This window comes from Epinephelus moara, chromosome 7, assembly GCF_006386435.1.
Source record: "Epinephelus moara isolate mb chromosome 7, YSFRI_EMoa_1.0, whole genome shotgun sequence".
Classification (NCBI taxonomy): Eukaryota; Metazoa; Chordata; class Actinopteri; order Perciformes; family Serranidae; genus Epinephelus; species Epinephelus moara.
The window spans coordinates 29,774,561-29,799,287 of NC_065512.1; the positions used below are offsets into that span (position 1 = coordinate 29,774,561).

At 41.9% G+C, this 24,727-nt stretch overlaps 1 protein-coding gene across 3 annotated transcripts in view; it reads right to left on the bottom strand.

Annotated features, from left to right (window-relative positions):
• The window catches only part of fn1a (fibronectin 1a), a 34,038-nt gene that overhangs the window by 3,259 nt on the left and 6,052 nt on the right, over nt 1-24,727 (bottom strand). The window contains exons 9-45 of one of the 3 annotated variants that reach the window (XM_050048686.1): nt 24,494-24,670; nt 19,899-20,054; nt 19,397-19,525; nt 19,043-19,186; nt 15,165-15,286; nt 14,842-15,010; nt 14,280-14,465; nt 13,928-14,056; nt 13,616-13,705; nt 13,308-13,502; nt 11,631-11,909; nt 11,261-11,524; nt 10,171-10,265; nt 9,601-9,769; nt 9,388-9,474; nt 9,001-9,192; nt 8,107-8,379; nt 7,337-7,451; nt 7,124-7,200; nt 6,941-7,030; nt 6,483-6,749; nt 6,266-6,382; nt 5,903-6,067; nt 5,640-5,795; nt 5,399-5,512; nt 4,999-5,268; nt 4,664-4,875; nt 3,985-4,072; nt 3,570-3,755; nt 3,303-3,392; nt 2,920-3,111; nt 2,715-2,804; nt 1,691-1,799; nt 1,297-1,516; nt 948-1,118; nt 725-863; nt 414-581 (exon numbers count right to left, since the gene is read on the bottom strand). In XM_050048686.1, coding sequence (XP_049904643.1) covers nt 414-581; nt 725-863; nt 948-1,118; nt 1,297-1,516; nt 1,691-1,799; nt 2,715-2,804; nt 2,920-3,111; nt 3,303-3,392; nt 3,570-3,755; nt 3,985-4,072; nt 4,664-4,875; nt 4,999-5,268; nt 5,399-5,512; nt 5,640-5,795; nt 5,903-6,067; nt 6,266-6,382; nt 6,483-6,749; nt 6,941-7,030; nt 7,124-7,200; nt 7,337-7,451; nt 8,107-8,379; nt 9,001-9,192; nt 9,388-9,474; nt 9,601-9,769; nt 10,171-10,265; nt 11,261-11,524; nt 11,631-11,909; nt 13,308-13,502; nt 13,616-13,705; nt 13,928-14,056; nt 14,280-14,465; nt 14,842-15,010; nt 15,165-15,286; nt 19,043-19,186; nt 19,397-19,525; nt 19,899-20,054; nt 24,494-24,670 — 5,892 coding nt within the window. Of the gene's footprint in view, nt 1-413; nt 582-724; nt 864-947; nt 1,119-1,296; nt 1,517-1,690; nt 1,800-2,714; nt 2,805-2,919; nt 3,112-3,302; nt 3,393-3,569; nt 3,756-3,984; nt 4,073-4,663; nt 4,876-4,987; nt 5,269-5,398; nt 5,513-5,639; nt 5,796-5,902; nt 6,068-6,265; nt 6,383-6,482; nt 6,750-6,940; nt 7,031-7,123; nt 7,201-7,336; nt 7,452-8,106; nt 8,380-9,000; nt 9,193-9,363; nt 9,475-9,600; nt 9,770-10,170; nt 10,266-11,260; nt 11,525-11,630; nt 11,910-13,307; nt 13,503-13,615; nt 13,706-13,927; nt 14,057-14,279; nt 14,466-14,841; nt 15,011-15,164; nt 15,287-19,042; nt 19,187-19,396; nt 19,526-19,898; nt 20,055-24,493; nt 24,671-24,727 lie in introns of those variants that run through there. The other 2 variants (XM_050048685.1, XM_050048687.1) reach the window with 2 other exon arrangements.

The window sequence follows — 24,727 nt, forward strand, 5'->3', positions numbered from 1 at the left end:
ATTGTCGTGTTAGTTATATGGACAATACAAATAACTGAGACTGATGCTAACCGGTTAGCTTAGCTTTCTGCTGTCTGTGATGTTTTCACAGTTTACAGATGCAGAGCAGAGAGAGCAACATGGGCAGGCTACAGACAGACTCATACAAAGTATGTGTGTTGCTGCACATAGAACTGTATTATTCTATAGCTTTTGAACTGTGGCCCAGGAATTTATAAAGTTAATAATGTAAAACGTTTTGATGGTTTTGTTTTCCACATAACTCCAACAAGTCTTTTCAAATTTGTCTGTGATATAATTGATTGTTGATTTCCTCTTATAAATTCCTCTTGAGTAAATCACATAGAATTATTTGATTTCTAATTCCATGGTGTGTTGCAAAGCATGCTGGGATGGGTTATTAAGCCACTCACTGGATGAATCACACCTAAAATGGCCACTGCCCAGCCCCAGGCAGCGGCACCACAGCTTAAAGCCCGTCTCAGACATGCGCTCCCACTCTGAGCCCACCTCCTGGTAGGTCTGTGTGAACGTGTCGTAGCACACGTCCCGGTTGGTGGTGATGGGGATGTCACCTGGAACTAAGAGATGGAAGAAACAAATATGTTTAAACTAGAACCAAATGATGTGTTTCACCATGACAAAGACGGATACCATATAATTGATCGTTTGATTTAAATGTTATTCCGTAATTGTTGCTGTATTGTGTCAGTGTAGACTGTACCAGCATTGCCGACGGTCACAACTTCCTCCAAAACCTTCTCTTTAGCCTCGCCCCTCATGGCCTCTACTACGACGTTATAGGAGGCTCCAGATGTCAGTCCAATCAGTGTGGCACTGTTGGAGGAGCCAGGGAGACGCATCTATATAAAGGAAGAGAGAGTTAATAAGTGGTCCTTACATCTCCAGCCATAAATATGTGTGTGTGATTATGTGTGTGTATATACCTGAAAGCCGCCTTCCTCCACGTGTGTAATAGGATTACAGGACACCTCATACTCTGAAGTGTGAGGAACACCAGACCAGGAGATGGTTGTGACTGTCTGTGCTTCTTGGGGCAAGTCTGTTTCATTATCAGGGAAGCCGAATGCAAGACCTGGCAGGGGACCATCGCTCACCTACAGGATCAAACAATACAAAGATAATGTGAGGTCATAAAATCATTGCAAATGTCATATATATACTTTGATGTTAAATATTAAAGAATGACAGCTGATGTATTTGCAACCCTGCTGTTAAGAACCAAGTTCTATATTTTTGAATTAGATAATCGAAGATAATTTAAGTCTCACACACCTTGACCAAGGGGATTCTGTGTCCATCAGGGCCAGCTACAGGAATATAGATCAGGGGTTCTCTGAGAGTTGGTCTCTGGCCTTCTCTGGGTCCACTGAAGGGGCCATTAAGTCCATGATTGGGGCCTAGGCTCTGGTACTCAGTGTAGATGTGCTGGCCCTGCTGGCCTGGTTGGTTCTGGCCACTAGTTCCAGCCAAGTGAACATGGTTGGTGTCAAAACTGGACACAGAATAAGCGATGAGAAAATAATTAAAATGAGAGATGACAATGGGGGAAAACATGAAGTAAAAAAGCACAACAAGCATTGTTTGACTGCACAGACATTTTAGGGGTTTCTGGTCCTGCATTTTTAAGCTTAATTCATAGCTTCAGTATTATTATGCAGGTTCTTACATCTTGTCATTGAAGGACTCTGGAACATCCAGGATGTCAGTGGTGGGTCTGTGAGGAACAGGAAGCTGAGGCAGCTCGGGGACCAATAGCTGATCATCTGTAACTGGCTCTGATTGAACAAAAGACATATGTATGCTAGCTGTTAGACATGAGCAGGACAAAGCAAATGCACAGAACCAACTAGCTGAATTTTTAGCAGGTGATTCCACTGTGTTCCTAAAACAATACAGTATCCACCAACCTGCCCGTACAATACACAAGTTTATCACAGTCTTTTTCAACAGGACACCCAATATAAGTAAAGATGAGCCTCTAGCTGAGAATACACAAGTGCAGATTTTCCCATGAGGGCTTTCCCACATCTCAACATCAGTGTTTAATATGAGATACTATAAATAACAGTCAATGCCAAGGCTGTATGCTGTAATTCTACATTAGCAGCAGTTACACAAAAAGCCAGCAGAGGGCAGCAGAGCACAGCTCTCAAACATGACACAATGGTCAATATGTAGATATTATTACTTATTACTTTAACAATGTTTTTGCCAACAGAAACAATTACTGCTATAAAAGCTTACATCTCTAACATAGTCAAAACAAGTTTAAGGGGAAAAAAGTGTCTCTAAGTGTCTCTCTTCATTACAATAATCATGAAAAATAGGCATGATCAGAAGAGGCAGAGGATTACCTCACCTAATTAGTGCAGCTCTTGGCACAATTCCAAAACATGGGTAATATAAAAACACCTCATAATGTTGTATTTCATTGTTTTATGAAAATTTTTGTGGGAAGACTTAATAGCAGCTAGTTTTACTGTTCTACAGCACTAGTCGTATGTGATATTGGGAATAACAACAGCAAGAGAAATGTCAAATGTCCCGTTCTCCCCACAGAGAAAGATAGAATAGAAACTGCCTTTTAACATTGTCACAATTTATTAAACATTGTCAACATTGGAGCAATCCTTACTTTAATAAAAGCCAAAACTGAAGATCATCATCATGTGGATGATGGGTGTACTTACGTGTTCTGGCTTTGCCCACTAGAGGTGTGCTTCTCAAAGCATTCTGCAGCGCGACAATCTTAATGACGTACTCTGTTCCTGGTTTCAGACCTGTGACCAAACACAACAGTTACACAAAAAGTTACCAACATTTGCCACATTTGTTAATCAGTGTATGTATGTTCTATGTGTATGTGTAGAGTAAATTTTAATGCTTCACACTCACCATTGATGATGGCGTAGCTCTGGCCTGCATGGGGTCTGGGGATAACCTCTCGAGGCAAACCACCAGCCTCCTCATAGGTTACATAGTACCCAGTGACCCCTGGACTGCGTGATGGCTCCCAGGTGAAAGAGATGCTGGTTGGGTTCAGGGAGGTGAAGCGGATATTCGTGGGTGGGATGACCACTGGTTTGGCTGAAAGAGAAGGAGAAACTATTAAGTACTCATACGACCTCAACTACATTATATTTATATTTCTGTTGTTATCAATATAACACGTACGCCAATATATACTGTATTTCTTGCAATCATGGCAAAGATGTAACATTACACAGTTAAAGTAATGTATTACTCTTGACTGTAACTGGATAGAGATTAATGGTTACCTGTGCTGGCAGTGAGTGTGAGAGGTGCGCTGCGTCCATTGCCTTTCAGTGTATAGATGTTGATCTTGTAAGTGGTGCCTGGCTCCAGACCTGAGAGTTGAGGCACAGTGACAGGTTAGTGAGGAATTGTGTGCAGTAATACTAAGAATCTGATGTCACATTTGAACAATATTATATGCAATTTAACATTTAACATTCTCACAGCTTTGGGCTTGCACTACACACCTTTGTGTATATTAATGCTTGTACATTCTCATATTTGTGTACCTGTGATGGTGAATGAACGCAGGTCAGGGCCAATGGTCCTTTGAATGGGGATGTAGCCTGTAGAGGAGGTGGTTGGTGTGGCCTCAACCAGGAAGCCAGAGATGGTTTCTGTCTTGGAGCGCCAGGTCAGGGTGATGGAGGAGTCGTTAACATCGGAGATGCGTACACGACGAGGGGGGCTGATGTCTTGAGGTAGATGAGGAAAGAGACAGAACGTCATGATAAGAAGGAACAAAACCAAGAGTGAGAGAGTATACATCTATTAATGATGAGATAAACACAAGAGTGGCTTTTTGCACAACAAATGAACTCTCTGTAACAACATTACTGCAACAACACCATGTCTCTGTTTTTAATGTATCAAAACACTGCATTCATACATCAGCAATTCATAATTCATGAGTTGCAAACTCACTCTCCAGAGTGGTGACCTCTCCTTGGACTGGCCTGCTGGTCAGAGAGTTTTTCAAGGCGTAAACATGGACTTCATAGGTAGTTGCAACCTAAAAGAGACAGAGGAAAAGAAACTTAAGTGCTGCACTGTCTCCACAGCACTGCGTTTAAGTATACTATAGTTTAAGTATACTATATTTACATTTTTCTTCAAAAGGAAGCACGTAATAAAGAAAAAAATAACAACAAGGCATTCAATTCAAAGGAAAACGAAAGAAAAAATATATAGACCAAAAGGGAGTAGGCTGAAGCTTAAGCTTATTGTACCTACCCTTTTAACTCTGCATTAAGTAGCACATTCATTACTAGGTTTATGCTATACAAAAAAAACATCACATAATCAGTGACCACTGCACATTTTTTCCTAGTTCTGTTTTTGTTGCAAGCTAATGGAGAGCCAAAAGGGGACAATATTCATTGCGATGGATGTTGCTGCAAATCCATTTTCACACTCTAACAACATGAATGGAAACCACTTGGTATTTAAAAGGTACCACCTTAAACTAATTTAAATTTACCGTTAATGTAGAAGGTTAGAGTATGCAAAAACACCATAGTGTTACTGCATTAACTTATAATTTCTTTTCAAGAGGTCAGAACAAACTGGAATCCTTCATTGAGACTCACAGATCCACACTCACCATGAGTCCAGGGATGTGTGCCTGTGTGGTGTCTGGGGCCAAGTTGATCTCCTTGGTAGGGCCGCTCTTGTTCTTTGGGTTCACCACCACACGGTAGCCTGTGAGGCCTGTTTGGCCATTTAGTCGGTTTTCCTGACCCGGCACATCCCAGTGCATAGTGAAGGAGGTAGGGCTAACCTGGGAGAACTGGAGGTTGGTTGGTGATGAGATGGCTGGGAGGAGGACAGAAAATAAAAAAAAGGGTTAGTGGAGACAGAACTGACAACATGGGCATCTATCTGTATTACATTTTTCCTCTCAAATTTACAACATCGAGATCTAAATTTCTTCTATACCTGTAGCCTGTGTCCCGGTCAGTGGTGTGCTGGCTGTGTCGTCATGCAGAGCGATGACCTTTACAGTGTATTCAGTACCGGGTTGCAGACCATAGATAACAGCAGACTCAGCATCTCCTCTGGGAGCAGGGCGCAGCTCTCTCTCACCCTCCTCTGAACTTGAATACAAGACCCGGTAAGATGTGACTATTCCCTCGGGACTGTCCCAGGTGATCCTCAATGAGGTGGAGTCGATGTCTGAGAAGGTCAGGTCCTTGGGACGATCTACATCTAAAAAGGTGATGAGAGTGGAGTGAAGGGTGGAAAGGTAAGGGCAGAGGTCAGGAGGTTGTATTTTTATTTCTGAAAGTCTGGCAAACAATATTCCCCAAGTATCTCTCTAGAAAGTGTAAAGCCTTACTTGTTAAAGCATTCACCACCATTGGAGAGCTCTCTCCATCTTGTCCAAGGGCGTACACACTCAAAACATACTCTACTGTGGGCATAAGTCCTGAGAAAGTAATCTCCGTCTGGTCTGGAAACGAAAAGAGGAGAAGGAAAAACATTAGAGTTTCCTTAAACAAAACTAAAATGAGAGGGAAAATGAGGAAAGCTTTTAAATATTGACAGAGCACCACATACTGGGCAGTTAAACATCATACCTGGAGCAACCACCTCAGTGAAAGATGGTCCCTGTCCATCTCTGGGGACCCCAGTCACCCTGTATCCCTTGATTGGGCCCTGGGCAGGGCTCCACCTCACTGTGACACTGTTGTCCTTCACATCCATCACCTCCATATCAGAGGGAGAGTCAACACCTAGGAGAGGATGATGGAGAGATGAAGTAAAGAAAATGACTGACACCCATATTAGTGATTATCTTGCTTCCTCAAGTTTCCTGTGTTTTGCCTTTGCGTGTGTGTACCTGTCTTGTGCATGACGTAGATTGGAGTGCTGGAAGCAGGGCTGTCTCCTCTGCCAGTCACAGCGTAGACAGTGATGGTGTAGTCAGTACCGGGCTTCAGGTTATTGATTGTAGCAGTGGACTGAGAGCCAGGCACTGTGAACTCCTTAGGATTACTGTGACCTCCTGGATAAAGAATGATAATGTGATTAATGTTAGCAAAGCCAATATTTGCACCACTCAATAAATTGGTACACAGGTAAAACAGGTATATTGACAAGAATCTCCAAACACAAAAAAAGGAAGAATACTTAAAAAAAAAAAACTGTTTCCTGGCAAAAACAAAAATAAAGTCAATTTTTTAAACTTCTATTACTAACTCACCACTCTCTCCATGAGTGATTCTGTAGTAGCGCACAGTGACAGGTGGGGCGTCCCATCGGACAGTAATGCTGGTGGGGGATGAGTTGAGCACCTCCAGGTCTGTGGGAGCATCAGAGACTGGAGAGAGAGTGAAGAATCAGAGAGAAAAAAATAAGCAAACAACATAATGATGATAACACAGTGAGTAACTGGAGGAAATGAATCAGGATTTTCTTACTTGTCTTTTGTTTGCCACTGAGCGGCTGGCTCTCCTGGGTCCCGCTGACTGCGAAGATGTTGACTAAGTACTCTGTGTCTGCGGTGAGTCCTGTCAGGGTAAAGTGGTTCCTGGATGGGGGCAGCCTCTCGTCCTTGGTCCTCCCGCCGCTGGCCATCTGGTAACGGATACGGTAACCAGTGATTTTGCTCTGGGGAGCGAGCCAATGGATGGTGAAGGAGTTGGTGTAGATCTCAGAGAAACGCAGGCCAACTGGTGAATCCAGAGCTGGAGAAGGTTGAGAGGTACAGAGAAGGAAGCAAGGAAAAAGTCTTTAATCATAAAGGTAAAACATGTTTTGAAAAGATCACCTAAATACTAGCAATATAAAACATCTATGCACTGAAACATAACCTTATTTAGTATCTGTTTCTGGACTGATTCACCACTGTTGTTAAATTAGAACATCTTAGACTCACCTGTTTTCTGGGTGCCAACGACAGGTGAGCTCTCTCTCTGCTCATACACACACACCACGCTCACCAGATACTCAGTGTTAGGCAACAGGTCTGTGGACAGGAATAAAAAAAGACATAAATACAAATGTAGTCATTGGTGTGTCTGTGTGTAACTGTGTTGTCTTTGTTTTTGCTCTAACTTACTCCTTAGCACCACACTGTTACTCCTGCCTCCTGCGCTGGTTTCGGTATTGTCATCTTCATCGTCAATGGGATGATACCTGAATAATAAGGAGACCAAAAATGTCAAGCCATTTGTGTTATGTTTTTTACATGTGGGTGCACTAAAATCAGTGTGTACTTTAGATAACATCTGAATTAGAAATAAAAAATACTGAGTTATGTTTCCACTCGTACCTGATGAGGAAGCTGTTGATGTCAGCAGGGTTGGGGACATGAGGAGCGACCCAGGTGACTTCCATACTGTCTGGCCCAACCTGGCCAAAGCCCAAATCAGTGGGTGCTGGTACAGCTGTTGAAAAGACAGAGCAGCTTGATTCAGAGTGTATTCAAAACATACATCGATAAGATTTCTTATTGCTCATGTAAAAGGTGGCCAGAGAATTGTAATAATCATATGGAAGAGTTAGGAGGCAAATAAGGGGAGAAAATAGATATAAAGAAAGAAACAAGTAAATAACGAAATGACTAAAAGAGAAAAGTATTCACACTACCTTCTATTTAAGAGAAGAGTCTCTGTTTTATGTGTGAGTCAGTATAAATCTATCTTAAGTTTTACGACATCTTAAAAGTGAGAGAACAAGCAGTGTTTGCATTGGGGGGCAAAATGAGCCTCAGTATGATTAAACTCCACAACTAAAACCAGATGGTCCTCACGTACACACAAGAAGAGCATTATTAAACTGACAACAAAGCATGCTGCGCAATTACATCAGCAACTTGAAGGGTTTGCTTTGAAGCGCCATGTCTTGGGCTTAATGAGAACCTTATACATTATATAACTTAGCACACACAATGTGATTTGTGGCGCCCTCGCTGGCAACTCAAGTCACACTATCTGTCCACTGTAAGCATACTGTTGATGGTTTTGTATTCTTTTTTCTAACTGAATGGCTCTTCCAATAAGAAAATGTAATGATATTAGTAGGAAAGAAAATGGATCTTACAGGTATGCTGAGTGACTGTGGTGGGCTCGCTCTCGCCATTCTCTGTCACAGTGATCACACTAATGTCATAGTCGATACCAGGCTCCAGTCCATAAACAGTATATTGACCGGTCGTTGGTTGAACGAAGTCTTCGAAGATGGGTACACTCTCGCCGGCTGCAACCACAGTGATCCTGTAACCAGTGATGGCTGTGGTGTTGAGCGGTGACCAGCTGAGACTGATGGTGGTGTCGCTCACGTCCTTGAAGGTGAGGTCGGTCAGCTGTGGGACTTCTGGGAATGTGGAAAGGGGATTGGAGGGAAGGGAGGAGACAACAGAAACAGCAAACAAACGAGAGGCAAGGGCAGAGGGAGAGGGAAGGTGTTGGACATAAGAGCCAGAAAGAGGAAACCAGCAGACAAGAGACAGGAGCAGTGGTTAAGGCAAGCAATGAAAATTGTCTGCTTCCAGTGGGGTGAGATATTCAACATATCACACCAGTGGAAGAGCTAATGCTGGGCTGCTTTTTCTGGTATATATTACCATCTAGTGAGGTTACATCTGCTATTCAATGAAGGATCTCCATTGAAAATTCTTAATATATACACAAGCAATATAAGATTAGTGCTGCAAAACAGTATTGGTGCTGTTTTGCACAGTCCCTCAGCTGCTGGTGCAAAGTTAGAGCAGCGATGCTAACAGAGCAGAGCTAGCATCTGTTAAATGTTGAAAGCTCATGTGTTATTCTTACAGCTTTCAACATAATATGTTAATCTAAAAACAGGGACAGTGTGTTTTACCTGTCTACAAAATTATTATGACAATCACACCAGGCTCTCGGTAACTAATTTCCATACCTCGTGGTGTCAAAAACCCATTAACACCTCAGGGTTCTGAGTTGACCTCTCACTCACCTGGTGTAATGGTAGTTGATACAGGAGTGCTCTCCATGTCGTCCTTAACGGTAACAACGCTGATGTTGTATTCCACTCCTGGGCTGAGATTCTCCAGGGTGCAGGAGTTCTGCCCTGCCTCCACAAACTCCTCCAAACTGTTTCCTTGTTGACCGTTGGTGGGAGTGCATGTCACTCTGTAGCCGGTGATGTCTTGGAGAGAGACAGAAAAAGAAAGAAGGTTAACATGGAGTGAAAATCAGAAGAAGAAATGAGGAACAATAAGATGCAGAGGAGAAAAAAAAATCAACCTCCAATTTTATCAAAACATAAAGAAGCACAGCAGTGTTCAATGTGACTTAATCCGTTGTTTTTCAAGCACACCTGGGAATGTCGGTATGTGTGTACCTGGTGTACTGGCCCCGTTCCATTGGACTGTGAGCTCTCCAGTGCTTGGGTTAGACTCAAGGTTGAGGTCAGTAGGTGGAGACAGAGCTGGAGACAAAGAAGAACAAGAGGGGTCAGAGGAGAAGGAAGGAAATAAGTGTAAAAGATACATAAGGAAGAGACAGATAGGAATAGGGAAAAGACAACAGTCAGTATCTATAAGTTTATCCTTACGTGTGACAACCCGGCGTGTGACTGGGGTTCCCTGCTCATAGCCGTTTATAACTGGCTGGACGCTGTAGGTGTACTCCACTCCCGGAGTCAGACCAGAAATGTAAATGCTTCCTGAGTCAGAGGTCACGTCTCTGGGGGCCTCTCCGCCCTGACTGGGACGTACTGTCAGCTGAAAGATAAATGCAAACAGTGTCAGAGAGACAGCAAAGAGCGAGGTATGGATTGGGGGTACAGGAGGTAAAGGTCAGAAGTCAATGTTTTCCCAAGAACATGGTAGCCAGCAGGACATTCTCATCTCTAGTGTGACATATTGTGACCAATCAGATTTAAAGCCTGAGGTCTGTAGTTCCCATGTTATCTAACTCAAATGGGGCCTACGCTAACCCCAGAATAACTGGAATGTGCTTTCCACAGAAAACGACAGGAAACAATTTGCATCTGAAGACAATCATATAGGCCAGTTGTTCATTTTTGGGGACAGAAATTGGGAACACCAGATGTATGAATGTGTGTGTGTGTGTGGTGGGGTATAAAAACACTTTGTATGTTATGTATTAACAGTGAATGTACCTTGTATTCAACACGTGGAACTGGAGTCCAGGAGATTATAATGGAGGTATCCGTCACATCAGTGCTGAAATGAGGAGCGTTACCCATTGGGGGGTCTGCAAACACAGAGAGTAAAGGTATTCTGATAAGTTTTTGTGTCATGAGATGTCAAGTTATAAACCCCCACCATCTTTCCCCTCAACTGCATTAACTGTATCCATATTGCCAGTATTCTCTACTCACCTTTAAGAGATAGTTTGGATTTTTTGAAGTGGGGTCATATGAGGTACTTATCTTAAGTCAGTGGACTGAAACTAAATGTATTTATGCTCTTTTCAAAGCCACCAGACTCCATTGACAAAACAGTAATTTTACCATGCAGAACACAGGAGTTGCTGGTCTACTGCTGCCTTGATCAGATAGTTTGTTTGTGTTGTTATGTGACTTTGGTGCTTTAGAGGGTTAGTTCAGATTCACCAAAGTAAAACAACAACATAAACTATCTGATCAAGGCAGCGGTAGACCAGCAACTCCCGTGTTCTGCAAGGTAAAATTACTGTTTTGTCAATGGAGTCTGGTGTCTTTAAAAAAAGCATGAATACGTTTTAGTTTTAGTTCAGTCCCCCATCAGGAAGGGCTGTATGATGGCAAGGTAGAGCAGTAAAATAATCTAAATATAGCATACACTTTTTGTGTGGCTAACATATGTTTTGCTGCTGCCTTCGTCCACAGCAGTACATTGCTGAGCTTCTGTGGTGGTACTTCTGTCTTTTCCAAACATGGAGAGTGCTAACTGCCATCAATTCAAAGTAATACACTGACTGTGGAAAAGTACCTCATACAAAATCTGAATTATCCCTTTAAATGACCAATCTTGGATTTTGAGGGGCAAAACCATTACTATTAATATTTCTAAAATTTTATTATAAACTGGCCATTCTTTGAAACTGCCAAATCATAAAACTGCACCCTCACTTTGTCAAACAAACATCCAGTCATCAGTCCAACCCTAATCTAGACAACTCTGAGTTCCAAAACACATACATCTTTTCAGAATATGCACAGTGACCACACTTCGTTATACTCATTTATAAATGCATCAGACACTTACTAGTGGTAAATTCAGCCGTCTCTCCCACACTCAGAGAGTTCTCCTGTTCTGAATGTAACATAGCAGTGTACTTTGTATCAGGCCTCAGGTTGAGGATGGTGTACTGAGTAAGGCGGGCAGGCAGGCGCAGCTGCTTGGGGTTAGAGCCCTCCACGGTCAGGAAGAGACGGTAGCCGCTGATTTTGGCGCGGGGGGCATACCACAACATCACAGCACTGTCTTCTGTGACATTGACAAAATGGATATCTGTGGGAGCATCAGGCTCTGAAAAGAGAAACAACAATAAACAGTTTAATTAATTTCACTGTGAAATAAAAATCAGTTTGCACAGACTGATTTGTGTGTGCACAGTTATTTCGGTCATACTCACTTGTAGTTTGCTCCCCAATAAGTGGTAAACTTTCCTCTCCATTGTGAATGGTGTAGATGTTGAAGCGGTACAGTGTTCCAGGCTGTAGATGTGACACTTCAATGTAGGAGTTTTGACTAACAGGCAGAGTCATTTCCCTCTGCGCAGATCCAGACTCATCGACGGGCATGGCGGTGACACGGTAACCTGAGACACCGGTGGCTGGGCCGGTCCAAGTCAGAACGATTTTTTTATCTGACACCTCGAAGAACTGAAGGTCTGTGGGAGAGGAAACTTCTTCTGTGGACAGAAAAAAACTTTACATTAAAATCTTTAATATCTATTTAGATGAAATAACTCCTCACAGTGTGTAAGACCCTTACTTCCTTAACAGAGACCACCTTAAACGGACAATAAAATGGTTAACTAGCTTGTTCATATCTGAAATATGATCTGCTAAACAAGGTAAGGTATGTGGAACTTCAATTCAACTCTTTGACCTCATGGCTGTGTTTTATCTTTTTATCTTGCAGGTGATTAAAAAACATGATTCCAGCAGAACTCTTTGATACGTCATTCAATGCATTTGCATTTATGTTGCAGATCAAAGCCCACACTTGTTTATATATACATAATTATATTAGGTCTGTAACACAATTTCTACAAGAAGGGAACCATAACACTGCTTCATATTTTGGACAGGCTGCATGGCAGGACACACACCAACATCTTTAAATAGAAAAAAGCATTAAAGACAAGATGGACAGAGAGTAAAAAAACAGAGGAGAGAGACATCAGTCTTGATGAGACAATAAGGAAAGGAAAGAGAAAATCAGGTGCAGCTGATCATGAACCTTAAGGAAGCTCTGAGCTTTAATATTTTATAAATCATCTAAATTACAACTATCATGACAGCACCAACTCTGCACTCGTCACTCTAAGCCAGTGACGGGTGCAGCTCAGACAGCTTATGTGCAGACAGCAGCCGTGGTCCATTTGTCATAGTTTACATCTGCCACAGCGGAGGGGGGATTCACTTGTCTGTCCGAAGATGGCAGCACACACTCTTAATTAGGTCATGCATCTTTACTCCATCACACAGACTGTACAAACAAGCACACACATACCCACACACACACTTTTCCAGCATCTGCTCAACTGGCCCAACAGCATGTTCGACCTGGCAGACTAAAAAGTTTTACATAACTCCAGTCAAGCAGAATAGGAGTGCAACAGCTGTGAACTCAATGACTTCACTTTCCATTGGAAAACTCTAAACTTTGAGTATTAAGAATTGGAAACTTCTACATAGATCAGTGACGACGCCACAGGATGACTTGCAGATTGATCTGGAGGGAGCCCTTATGACAAGAGTAATAAGTCAAGTTCATTTGAACATAGAGCAGAGCAGGGGGACACAGGATCAAATGAGGATATTTAAGGATCAGAATCACCTAATAGGCAGACCGCTGCCCAACAACTCCTGGTGGTGCTAAAAGAAACAAGGGACAGACTTTCCCATAGTGTGTGACTCTCTATATTTTTGCTTTAATCATTTTTGTAGTTCCTGGAGGGGTAGTGGATGCTTTTAAAGTGCCAGCAATTTTCTCTCACCAAATACATTGTTTTGGCAAATACTAGGACTTGCACCTTTAAAGGTATACAGAGGCTCTCTAGCAAAGTACACAGGTTTTTTACCTGGCAGTGGATCTCCAGCGGTGTTGACCTGAACAAAGATAGGCTCACTCTCCAGGCTGTCCTCCACAGAGTAGATACTGATGTTGTACAACTTCCCGGGTTTAAGGTCACTCAGAGTCACAGATGTTGCCGTGTCAGGGAGAGTCAGCTCCGTGCTTTCACCTTCTACGGATGGTGTGTAAACGACACGATAGCCTGCATGGACGAAGAGACCATATGGTTCATTGCGTGTGTGTGACTGTCACAGATGAAGAAGCAGGGCTTCAAAGTAGCAACAAAATATTTTTTGGCAGTGCTGTGTGTCATACCAGTGATGGGAGCCAGTGGTTTTTCCCAGCTGATCTGTATGGAAGTCTCTCCCACCTCATCCACTTCATGCTCAGCAGGAGCATCAGGTGCTGTGGAACAAAATGGGGTGTAAGTGTGAGAAGGAAAATTACAACCACTGCCTCTTTTTTACTGGATCCCTTGATTTATAGTCCACCGGCACATGTTCGTTAGGCTGCTTGCAGGTCTGGGATTTCAAACAACATTTGAGGCTAGCAGCAGCATTTTTGTGAGAATGGGAAAGAACAAAATATAAGCTGGGAGAAAGTGTGTGTGTGTATGTGCCTACTCACCAGTGGTTTGTGAAGTGGTGAGAATGAGGTTGTCCTCTCCGGAGTCTGTAACCTCATAGACGTTGATAGTGTACTTCCTTCCAGGCAGAAGCTCATTAATGTTCACTGAGGTAGCTGTATGGGGCAAGTCTGATAGGAGAAATATAGACTGCATTAACACATCAGCTTTCATACTTAAAGCAGCCACATAAAGACAGTTTAATTAAGAGTATTATCTTGGTATAATGTCCATTATTTGGACATCAGGCCAAATTATAATGCACAATATTTTTGCCACCATCCATTCCCACCCAAGCGTATTTTGGTATATGTATATACAGCTCAGTTTGTATATGTGTTTAACTGCTCTTACCTAGCACCAGGGGTTGTCCAGTTCCCTGTCCCTGCTCACTGAGCTCATACTCTACTCTGAAACCAGAAACTGTGTCAGAGGCGGAAACCCAGGAGATGACAAAGCTGCTGGAGGTAATTTCGGTCACCGACTCTGAGATGTCAACCACAGGCGGAGGCTGGGTGGTCTCGCCTTGTGATGTCGCAACTACAGGAGAAGCAGAGAAAGACAGACATGGAAAATAAGAGAGTTGGCTATTTGCTGCCTCTGAGATCAGAACTGGCAACACTGCCCAGGACACTCTGGGGAAAAAAGTTTTAAAATCTCAGTGAGGACTTCCTGGTTAAATAAAATGAAAGGCCCTGAACAGAATAAAAGAGCACACAGAACATCGCCCTTTCAAGACGCTGCATGCACATTTCCAGATCCCTGTCTTTAATTTCATCTTTCATATTATGTATTTTGCTAACAAGGGCATATGCACAAAAAAATACCTATGTCTGAACTAGACTGCATTGAAAAAGCAGCCAAAAAAATGGTCAGTACTGTTGGTAAATGAGATCTTTCAACATTCTCAACTCACGTGATCCATAATTGGTGGAGAAGTCAAAGCGCGTGACCTCTTGGGCTCCAAACCGCAACACGCTGATTAGCTGACCCTCGTAGGTGATGCCTGGCTTCAGACCAGAGATGGTGTAGGAGTTCAGATGGCCAGGGATCATCACCTCTGTCCATGGGTTCTGAGAGTTTTTCTGAAAAATGTGATGATGGATGTTAGAAAAATAAGCATGCAGAACAGGAGTTGAACGTCAGATATCTCAATCGGGACTATGTCAGCATCAGATCCATGTAGAGAGAAACAAGAAGAGGTTTCGTTTCTTTGTAAAGCTCATTTAGAAAACTCACCACTTTCCATTTGAGGATGTACTGGGTGATGTGAGCAGACGATGGGGCATTCCACTGAATGGGGTGGGAGTTGGGTTGGTTTCCAGTTTCAGTTATAATGACCTGGACTGGACGATTGCCACCTGACAGAGAAAGAGAACAAAGAAAAAGGGGTGAGCTGTAATACAGAACAAAACTGAACAGATCAGGAGTTTCATCGTCTACTGTAAAGATAACATCATAATGTGATACTGTGCACAGCTTTAACAGAGAGGAGACACTTTCAATGGTGTTAATATCAAATATCTTAGTCAAATCTTAATTTTGGCAAGCAGACATAAAATGGTGAGATAGGGAGACGGTGAGATACTGCCTCTTCTACAAATTTAAGAAACCTGCAGTTTTATATAACTCAACACAACAGTGAGTGAGTATCAGTGAGTGTGCAGCAGTGTTCTCCTGAACAGAACACAGATAGGGTGAGGGAAAACTAACAAGTCCCTGTGAGATTCCAGCCCAGATTTCAACAGCTGGAGGAGAGAAGACTTTTACTCTACTTTCTCTTTCTTTAACCTCCTCGATTTCATCATGTTCTCTGAACTTCTCTGTTGTCTTGGACCGAGCTATTTTGCTGCAGGGATAGTTCATTTGTAAAAGAGCAGCATTTAGAGGAGACTTTAAAAATAGATCGTGTAAATATAGTGGATGAATTTCACAGTGAAAACAGCTCCCTGTGTTAATGTTCCCAGTTCTCTGACTGTCCTGTAATCCCATATCTCTAACCTAAGGTCCTTTTGACATTAAAAATTGCAAGCCTAATGAAACTAAAGAGAGTTTAACATCTGAACAATTATTATAATAAAGGGTTTTGTCATGGAAATACTTGTATGACCTCATGTGACAGACATCGATAGGTTTAAAAACACTTGCAGATGCATCACAAAATATGAGAAAGTTCTGCAAACAAGAAGCATCCAAGAACAACAGTATACTTAAAAAAAAACAAAAATTGTTGGAAGCAATTGAGTGTGAGAAAATGTCTTGTGAAAACGATGCAGCCAAGTTGATAACACAAAATTATGGCATTTATTGTGCTGTAAAAGCCCCTTTTAGCTCTACAAACGTGGGTTTCGATGTTTCTTAGTGGAACACCTCGAGTCTTTAACAGCCGTCCCACATCTATGCACGAATGTTAGTGGATTCCTTGGAAAACTTTGTAATTGTAAGCACTGTAGCCGACAGGAGCTCAAACATGTATTGTGTAATTACTACATCTGGATAAACTTGGATTCTGTGTTGCAAAAAGTAGCGGTCCAGGCTAAAGTGTATCAATCGCAAAGATAAAACTTAGCAAAGAAAGAAAAATGATATCATGATATGAGCTTGTAGTATCTTTGCTGGTTTCGGAAATGCACAAAAGGGTATCAAGTCATCTTTAATGTAAACAGAAGTCATGTGGCAAGCAGACTCCTGACATAAGCTGTGCTGATAGAAACTGGTAGCTTCTATAAAGAACTGAGGTTTTCTAACCACTTTTCCAAATAGCAGACCTGTAATCAAAGTTTCTGAGCAAGTGGCTCGGTTAACCAGAAGTTGCTAGCAGATACACAAACCTCAAAAACAATCTGGGACCAATTACTGCCTATTACAGACCCACAGACCCACAGGCCACTGGCGAGGGTAAGGGTTACATAGAATCAGATGTGGGACGCAAATGAAAACGGATGCACACTTGCAGTGGATATGCTGCATGTGCACATGCACTTACTCCCAGCAATACATACACACATCTGTGAAGTGTATAAGCACAAACACACATACATACATGCTCACATCCCCCTTGACTTTGCAGACAAAACATTCATTCTTGATAAAGATCGATGCGCAGCAAGGTGGTGATAAGGACCAGAGTAAAGGGAAGTAATGCTGAGAGCCATCCTAACAATAAGAAAAGCCCTGAAAGATTGAAGATTAAAATTACACTCCAGACAAGGGGAGATTAACGCAGACCACAGAAAAGAAAACAACATAATTTTAGACGATGTTATCAATGTAGTGCCAAATCTGAGACTTGTGAAAACCCTTAAAAAAAACCCTCACTTGGGTTTTCCATTTTTACCTTTTATGGTGTTTCACGCAGTGAGCCAAGTGACTTGGAGTCTAGATTTGCCTGCTGCTGCCCTTAAATCTTAGCATGCTGTATTTTGTATGCCTAAGCACACACACACACACACACAGCAAGTTCACAGCTGGTTGCTATTATAGCCACTTACGGAGGAATACTGCCCTACATTTTGTATCTCCCGTCAACCTGCTTCACACACACAGCAAACAAGTAATAGTTCAAATGTTCCTTTACGAAAGACTTGTTGAATCTCAAGTTTTATTTCCACTACCATTGTTCTTGATTTGCCAAAAATCAGGGGAAATGGGAATAGTATGGAAACATTACGTGTTGTTTTAGTGGGGGATGCCATACAGCAAGTTGCAGAACATGGTCAGTTGTTATAATAAAGAGGGCAGAATACTAACAAGTAAACAACAAAGCCTGTGAAGGGACACAGACATATACAGGATAAAACTTAAAGTCAAGACAAAACTGTGAGAGAGCTTCTTCTGTAAAAAAGTTGTGAGCGATGCTGTCTAGCCAAGCTTGGTTTCAGGTCAGCAGGAATGAGCTAACTTAACCATCAAGGCTGTATAATGTAGTGTAATGAAGCATGACTTTATTCTAAATTATAGTGGCTAAGGGCTTAAACTCTAAGACATGAGTTTAAATTTAAAGTGATTGCTAAAATCCACAAAATTGGAAACTGTTGTTCAACAGGCTTTAAAGGTGTGCATGTGGTAGGTGTGTTTGTAGGGGAGGTGTATACACACACATGCACTGTGGTGTTTTGTACAGCTGTGGCAACAGCACAGGGGATGTACCACATGCTAGCAAGAACAAAGGCTTAGAGTTGGGGGTGCTTGTGTTAAAGAGGAAATCACACCCCCTCCCTTCTCTGTCTGTTTGACATCAAAGTCAAGGGGCTAAATTTTGAGGTGACTTACACACGAATTCCACCCTGCAGGAGTTGGAGGGTTTTTTTTATAAAGTTAGCTCATTTTCCCAAAATATTACTGAACACATCCTTATTTAGGATTAAAAATCTATTTTACAGCTACTGTGAACATTGTGTCCGGTCTTTATCCTGTACAACACCAGAATTCGCATCGCCATCAACCTGGCTTTCCTGTTTGAAAAACTCCAAGCTTCAACAACTTACCAACACTAAAATTAGATAACCAGAGGTGCCACCTCACAATACAGCAGTCCACATAAAAAAAATATAAACAGGAACAGAAATAGCATCAGCAGTCATAGGGACAGGATAAGGACGGGACTTTTTTCTCTGAAAAAGCTGAGCGGGTGGGAAAAACATAAACAAACTCAAGATTGTAAGAGACAGACAGGACATTTCTCCATGCGTATTAGCGGGATATGCAATATGAATAAAATCCTTGTTGCAATATCAATATGTATAGTCTGTACATTTTCTGAATTAACAGAAAAAATATAGATAGCAGTGCCATAACACAGTGCTACAGCTGATTTGCAACACTGATGAAGGCCAAATGGCTGAAAACATTTGCTTTCCAATCTTCTGTAAATAAGGTGGCCTCTTGTCATTGTGTGTGGCCCTCCTCTGTCATCATTAGCCAATATAATAAGAATAACATGCTAATTTTTCTGAGCAGGGTGGAAACTCTACAAGCAAGGCCTTTTACAACCAGATATGTCAAAGGCATAGCTTCCACAGAATGGCAAAAGCTCTGACGGGTGACAAATGTATATCGTCTTACTGTATACACAGTATAAATGCACTGCCAACCCTAATGTATATTTAATATCTTACCAGGGTAGGACTGCTGGGGCTCGCAGCTGAGCTCTCCAATGCTGTTGCCGTAGCAATAGCACTTGTACAAGACTCCTTGGATGACTTTATCCCAAGACTCTCCGATCTGATAGAAGGCTCTCGTCTCAGGCTCCTGGCACTGATCTGAGGACAGAGTCACATAAAACCAGGTCATGCAATGGGGACCATGCTGCTTCCCTCAAACATCATTCTTTACATGTCATGAATTATTAACATTTTTAACAAGCACTGAAAATTAATGTGTGAAAGTGACACATAAATATATAGAATCATCAAATAATTTACAAAAAAATTAAACAACAACATAACATGCACGTAACATGGTAAACTCACCAATGGCATCACACTTCCAGCGACCACGTCCCTGTCCAAAGCAGGTGCAGTTCATGGTGTAGCCCTCGTCATGTTGCTTGGTGAAGGTTTGGTTCACCTCATAGGTCAGACCATCCACAATACACTGATCTGCAACACACAAACACAGATATGTAAAAACATGACGACATGGAGGAGAAAATGCAAAACTAAACTTCTTGTCTTGATACGTCACTTTTGCACAGTTGCTCCTCTGAACAGCGTCTGTCTGTGCTTGTGTGTGTTCTTTGAGGGGGTGGATTGGGGGTGTTGCAGGTGCAACTGAAGCCTCATTAAGTGCAGGTGTGCAGGCTCATTTTTTAACCTCTTGCCAGGTGAGTGATTATATTACACCTGACCTTTCACCTCTTCACTCAGAGGATTCTAATTTTACTCTAATTATTACCCCACACACGGTGACACAAACACTCCTACAACAGCAACTCTAAATCACCTTTTCTTCCACACGGGAACACACACACACCTTTAAGCTGGGAGTAGGCAACACAACTCCATTCTCCTCTGCCATTGCCAACACAGGTACATCTCATCATGTGACCCAGAACATCGTGCCGTTTGTCCCACTGGTCTCCCACGCGGTACATCACCCCTTCACTGGCCGTGCACACTTCTTCATGGGCTAGAACACACAGGACAAAACCAGTTACAAAAGCAGAAACTAATATGTTTGGATCTGATTCACCCTGATGCAGAAAAGTGGAGCAAACTCATACACATCTTTAGCTGAAAACACAAATTGAACTATAAACAAAATAATCAGGCAGGCAACCAAATACATATAAACACACCACACAGAGTTGTTAGTAACACAAGCAGTGCAAACTGGCAACCAGATAAAAACAGATACAAACACACTATGATGAATGATCCCCCTTGGAGATCACAGATTGTACCCTACAATTACTACACAAGGCCACAGAGGATACAACCACCACAGAACACCTGTGTCCATAGAAAAGAAGAAGATTTTCCTGGACTGAAAGCCAGAAACAGCTGGTTCGTGTCCTTGTGTGTATGAATGACTCTGGGTGTTCACCATATGTTTTCCGGTAATCAAAAGAGTGAGTAGTTTTTAATCAGGAAAGATAGAAAGTTTGTGAAGGTGGGTAGGATAGGCAGAGACCTTAATGTGTGTGTATATGTGAGTGTGTTTGTGTGTGCAAGGAAAAGAAAGTGCTTCTGTTTATATAGTACTATGTTTCTTCACTGCAAGTCTGGTTTGTTGAAAATGTTTATAGCATTTTACTGTTGAAAAGAGTTCTTCACATTAATGGTTCTTTCAGTGCAGATTCAAACCTCTTTTTTAAGTTTTGACCCGTATCCAAATTACAGGAAGGAATACAGCAGCATAGCTTACAAAAAAGCACTTGACTGAACAATGGTGGGAAATACTGGCATTTACCATTGAAACAGATGAGTCAGTTGCAGACTAAAAGACTGTAAGACTTGTAAAGCTAGAGAGGCAGACAAAGCTGCTATGCAAGCCGTGTACATATCTGATAAACTCTCCATATAGGGTAGGAAGGTGGAGATAAAGGGCAGGTCTGCTGTCTTGGAGCCCAGCCCGGACTTTTCTATGCCAAGCAGAATATGGACCAGAGCCAGACCATCTTGTCCCTGGGAATACAGATCATTCGGACTTGGTGGCTATGCACGAAGGCTGTGGCTTGGGGCAGATGCACAGGGGCTGGAGATTTTCAGGACATGGTACAGAATAGTCAAGTACCTGGGCGCTGGTTTAAGATATGCAGGCGCCAGGCCTGGGGCTCGAGCTAACAAATGCCTTATTTCCACTGCATGGTTTGGCTTGACCAACTCAACTCAACTCCCTTGTGGTACCTGGTCCTTTTTTTGAAAATGTTTTTGACTGTGGATAGTATGCCCTGGCACCTGATGAAACTGCCATGACATATTCAACGTGACACTCGCTGAACCTTTTCGTCGGCAACCCAAAAGAGAACGTCTACACTTTGTCAAATGTATGGGGCAGTGTACAGCTTAGTGTATTGCCTAGCATTTGGCGTAACATATAGTGTAGTTCTGCGCGCTGCCATTTTTTTAAAATCTGGGAATAGAAAAATTGCTGATGCTATTGACAATAGCTTGGCTATGTAAAAATGGCAGGTTTTTGTGTAAGGTGCCATGTTGCACAAATGACAGTTCTCTTTGACCAATAATTAGACTGAAGTGTTTTAACCTCAGCCTCTAGTATTAGCTCAGCTTGCTTGGAACTTCGACCAAGGTCAAACCAAAAAAAGTACCAGGTACCATTCACAACTTTTGTTGATAGGAAACCAATAAAGAGAGAGTCAAATTGAGTAGAGCAGCAGAAATGCAGCATTAGACATTTGAATAAGTAAGGGCTGGTAGACAACATGTAAGCCATGTGATTTCATATTGTTAGTAATCATAAAAAACTATGCTGAGGCACACAGATGATAATTATTACAAGGTTAGTGATAAATTTAATATGAATACAGTTCAAGCATAAATTCCTCAAAGCCTTTGTCAGTGAATACAATCCAGTGTGTTGTTCATGTGTTACAGGATTACAGCCCAACACTGTGTGCAAAACATATGTGATTTTTGTCTCACAGTAGATTTTCTATTCAACTGCTATACAGTGATTCTCTTGTGCTGGGTATGGCTTAAGTTTAAAATGATTGAAGGCCATGTCTGGGTGTGTTTTTATCCCATCCTTTCCAGTTGTCTAAAGCTGGAGGTTGATCTGATGCTTTTCACATTTTAAAAGTGTAAGTCTGTTCTCCAGACATTGAAAGGCTTAAAACCTGCTTTAATCTGTTCCAGTTACAAAGGAGTAATCTACAGTAACCCAGTCTCAATGTATTTGGCATCGACTTAGCCATGTTTTAAGGGCACTCACTGCTTTTGTATTGTAATTGAACCATTGGTTTAATGACTCTGAAAGGCTAACTTAAAACTCAACTGGCTGTTTGGACATTGCAGCCATCAGCCCAGGGAGAGCCACAACATTTTCCTCGAGGCAAAACAGAACAGGGACTGATATAGGCGGACCCTGGATGTGGGCTCATAGCTGGAGACTGCTGCCCTACCATCAGATGAACAAATCGCAGACACCAAATAAGCCTATCTGGCATCTTCCCGCAGGACTGCCACAGGTGGAGAAGGGGCTCCAGACTATTACTGCTCTTTAAACGCCGCCATTAACATTTCAAGTACCATGTTTGTTTTGACAATCCCCGTGAAGTCATTAATGTCAATATCAAAGCCCCCCTGCTGCTTTGACTGCTGGACTGAGTTAAACACAGACAACCTGCTATGACACTGGCTAAAGGGCATGAACGCTCTTTTTTTTTCACTCTTTAAATCTTGACAGGGTGTTGTTAACAACAGGGTGTCGGCCAGTAGGTGGGTAGGTGAAGTAGGTATGTAAAGGAATTCTGAAGAAATTTATAGTGTTGAAAGGAAAACGTAAAATTTACTACAATCCATTACCCAATCACTTGCTATGTACTTGTTAAAATCATCAGGAAAAACCACAACTACTATCCTATAGGCTGTCTTCATGTGTATGTGCCAACTCCAAACTCCTACACACAGCAGAATCCTTTGATTTCAGAGCAGAGTTAAACAAGTTATAAATTTCTGAACTTCTTAAAAGGATCGTCTATCTGTCTTGCCACACTACAAAAAAACCTACAAAAGATAAGTGCTTATGAGATAAAATAAATCCGGTGCTCCATTTTTCTTTGAATTCAAAGACTACTTTATCTCAGATAAGTCCTGTAGATGTTTCCACTGTGTACCATCCACATTTCACAGTCTGCTGCCAAATAGACAACTCCATCTTCTATCTGTCTACTTTGAAGTCTACCAAATTCTACTTTGATTTAGAAAGTAGTTAGAGGGATTCTTTGTGTGTATCAGAGCTACCGTTCCTTCCTATTTGTGGATATTGTTTTACAGTGTCACCACATCTGACTGCACTCACATCATGCACACACTAAATTCAAACAATGGCTACAATAAACCTCAGAGTTCCTCTACAATTATGTTTAAAAAAAAAGCTTTAGCAAGCTTAGATCCTCCTTTAAGGATATTCACAGCAAGTTCACTTTTGTTGTGACCACTTAGCTGTGTTCTGGCAATACCCACTATAATTATGTGTTTTTGTAAATAAGACTATTAAGCTTATTTGGACATCAAAATGCATTACCTCTGATCTCTACATAATTCCTCTGGGTTTTTATAGTTTTACTCTCATCTTGATGGCATGTTAGTGCCATTATTACCATTTCATTACTCCTTCACAGACGTTAGTGTAGTGTCAGTGACCCCCTGGTGTTTCACTGGCTTCAGCCTCTTTTGTTACCCATGGAGACCTAATTGACACCTATACAACACAACAACACATTCCTTTCAAGGCACTGGCTTCAGTGTGATTTTGGCAACGTTATAATTGAAAGGTGTAAGAACTGTAAATGAGATTTTGTCTGCGCCATCAGCCCTAACTCCTTTTTCATCACACTGATAATAGCTTTTATGTAAATTAAATATCAAATCTTTTCACCGTCAAAGAGTGCTCTCAATACAAAGGCTATGTTAACTCATTGATTCAGACTGGGCGGGGACATTTTATTTAAGACTGGGCGGGACATTGCAATTAGCTGTGTTAATCACATTAGTGGCCCCCATGGCTAGCAAGCTGCTGATTTACAACCGTTCTATTTTGGCCATCCTGCCATAACAAGTTGGCACTATTAACCTTTGAGAATCTACCGTTTGATAAACACTTGAGTGAATAGATCTTGAAAGATCTGTCTCAGGCTACAGTCTGGACTTAGAAAATGAAACATTTTAACAACAGTGACATTTGGTCGTCACATGATCTCAGGTGTCTCACTGTCCAGGAACTCTACGTTAGTTTAGTCTGGCCTAAAAGTGCTTTCAGTACAACACAACTTCAAACAACACCAACAACTACAGCTCCAGCATTTTGCAGTCTCTCTCCTTCATTTCCTCTCTCTCCATCACACATACACCCACCCACGCACGCAAACACACAGAGAGACTTACCAGCCATGGGACAGAACCCGAACCGCTGTTCTCCATCATAGTCTGTTGTGGTGCCACACCACTTCATGCCGTCTCTTCGTCCATCTGCAGTACAGTCAGTGTAGTTTCTGCCATTGTAGAGGTAGGGGAACTGGCACAGAGCACCATTAGAATTACCGCCTCGTGTTGCCACAATCACTGTTAAAAGAAAAAAACAATAACAGCAATAAACAAGATGGGTTTATACCATGCATA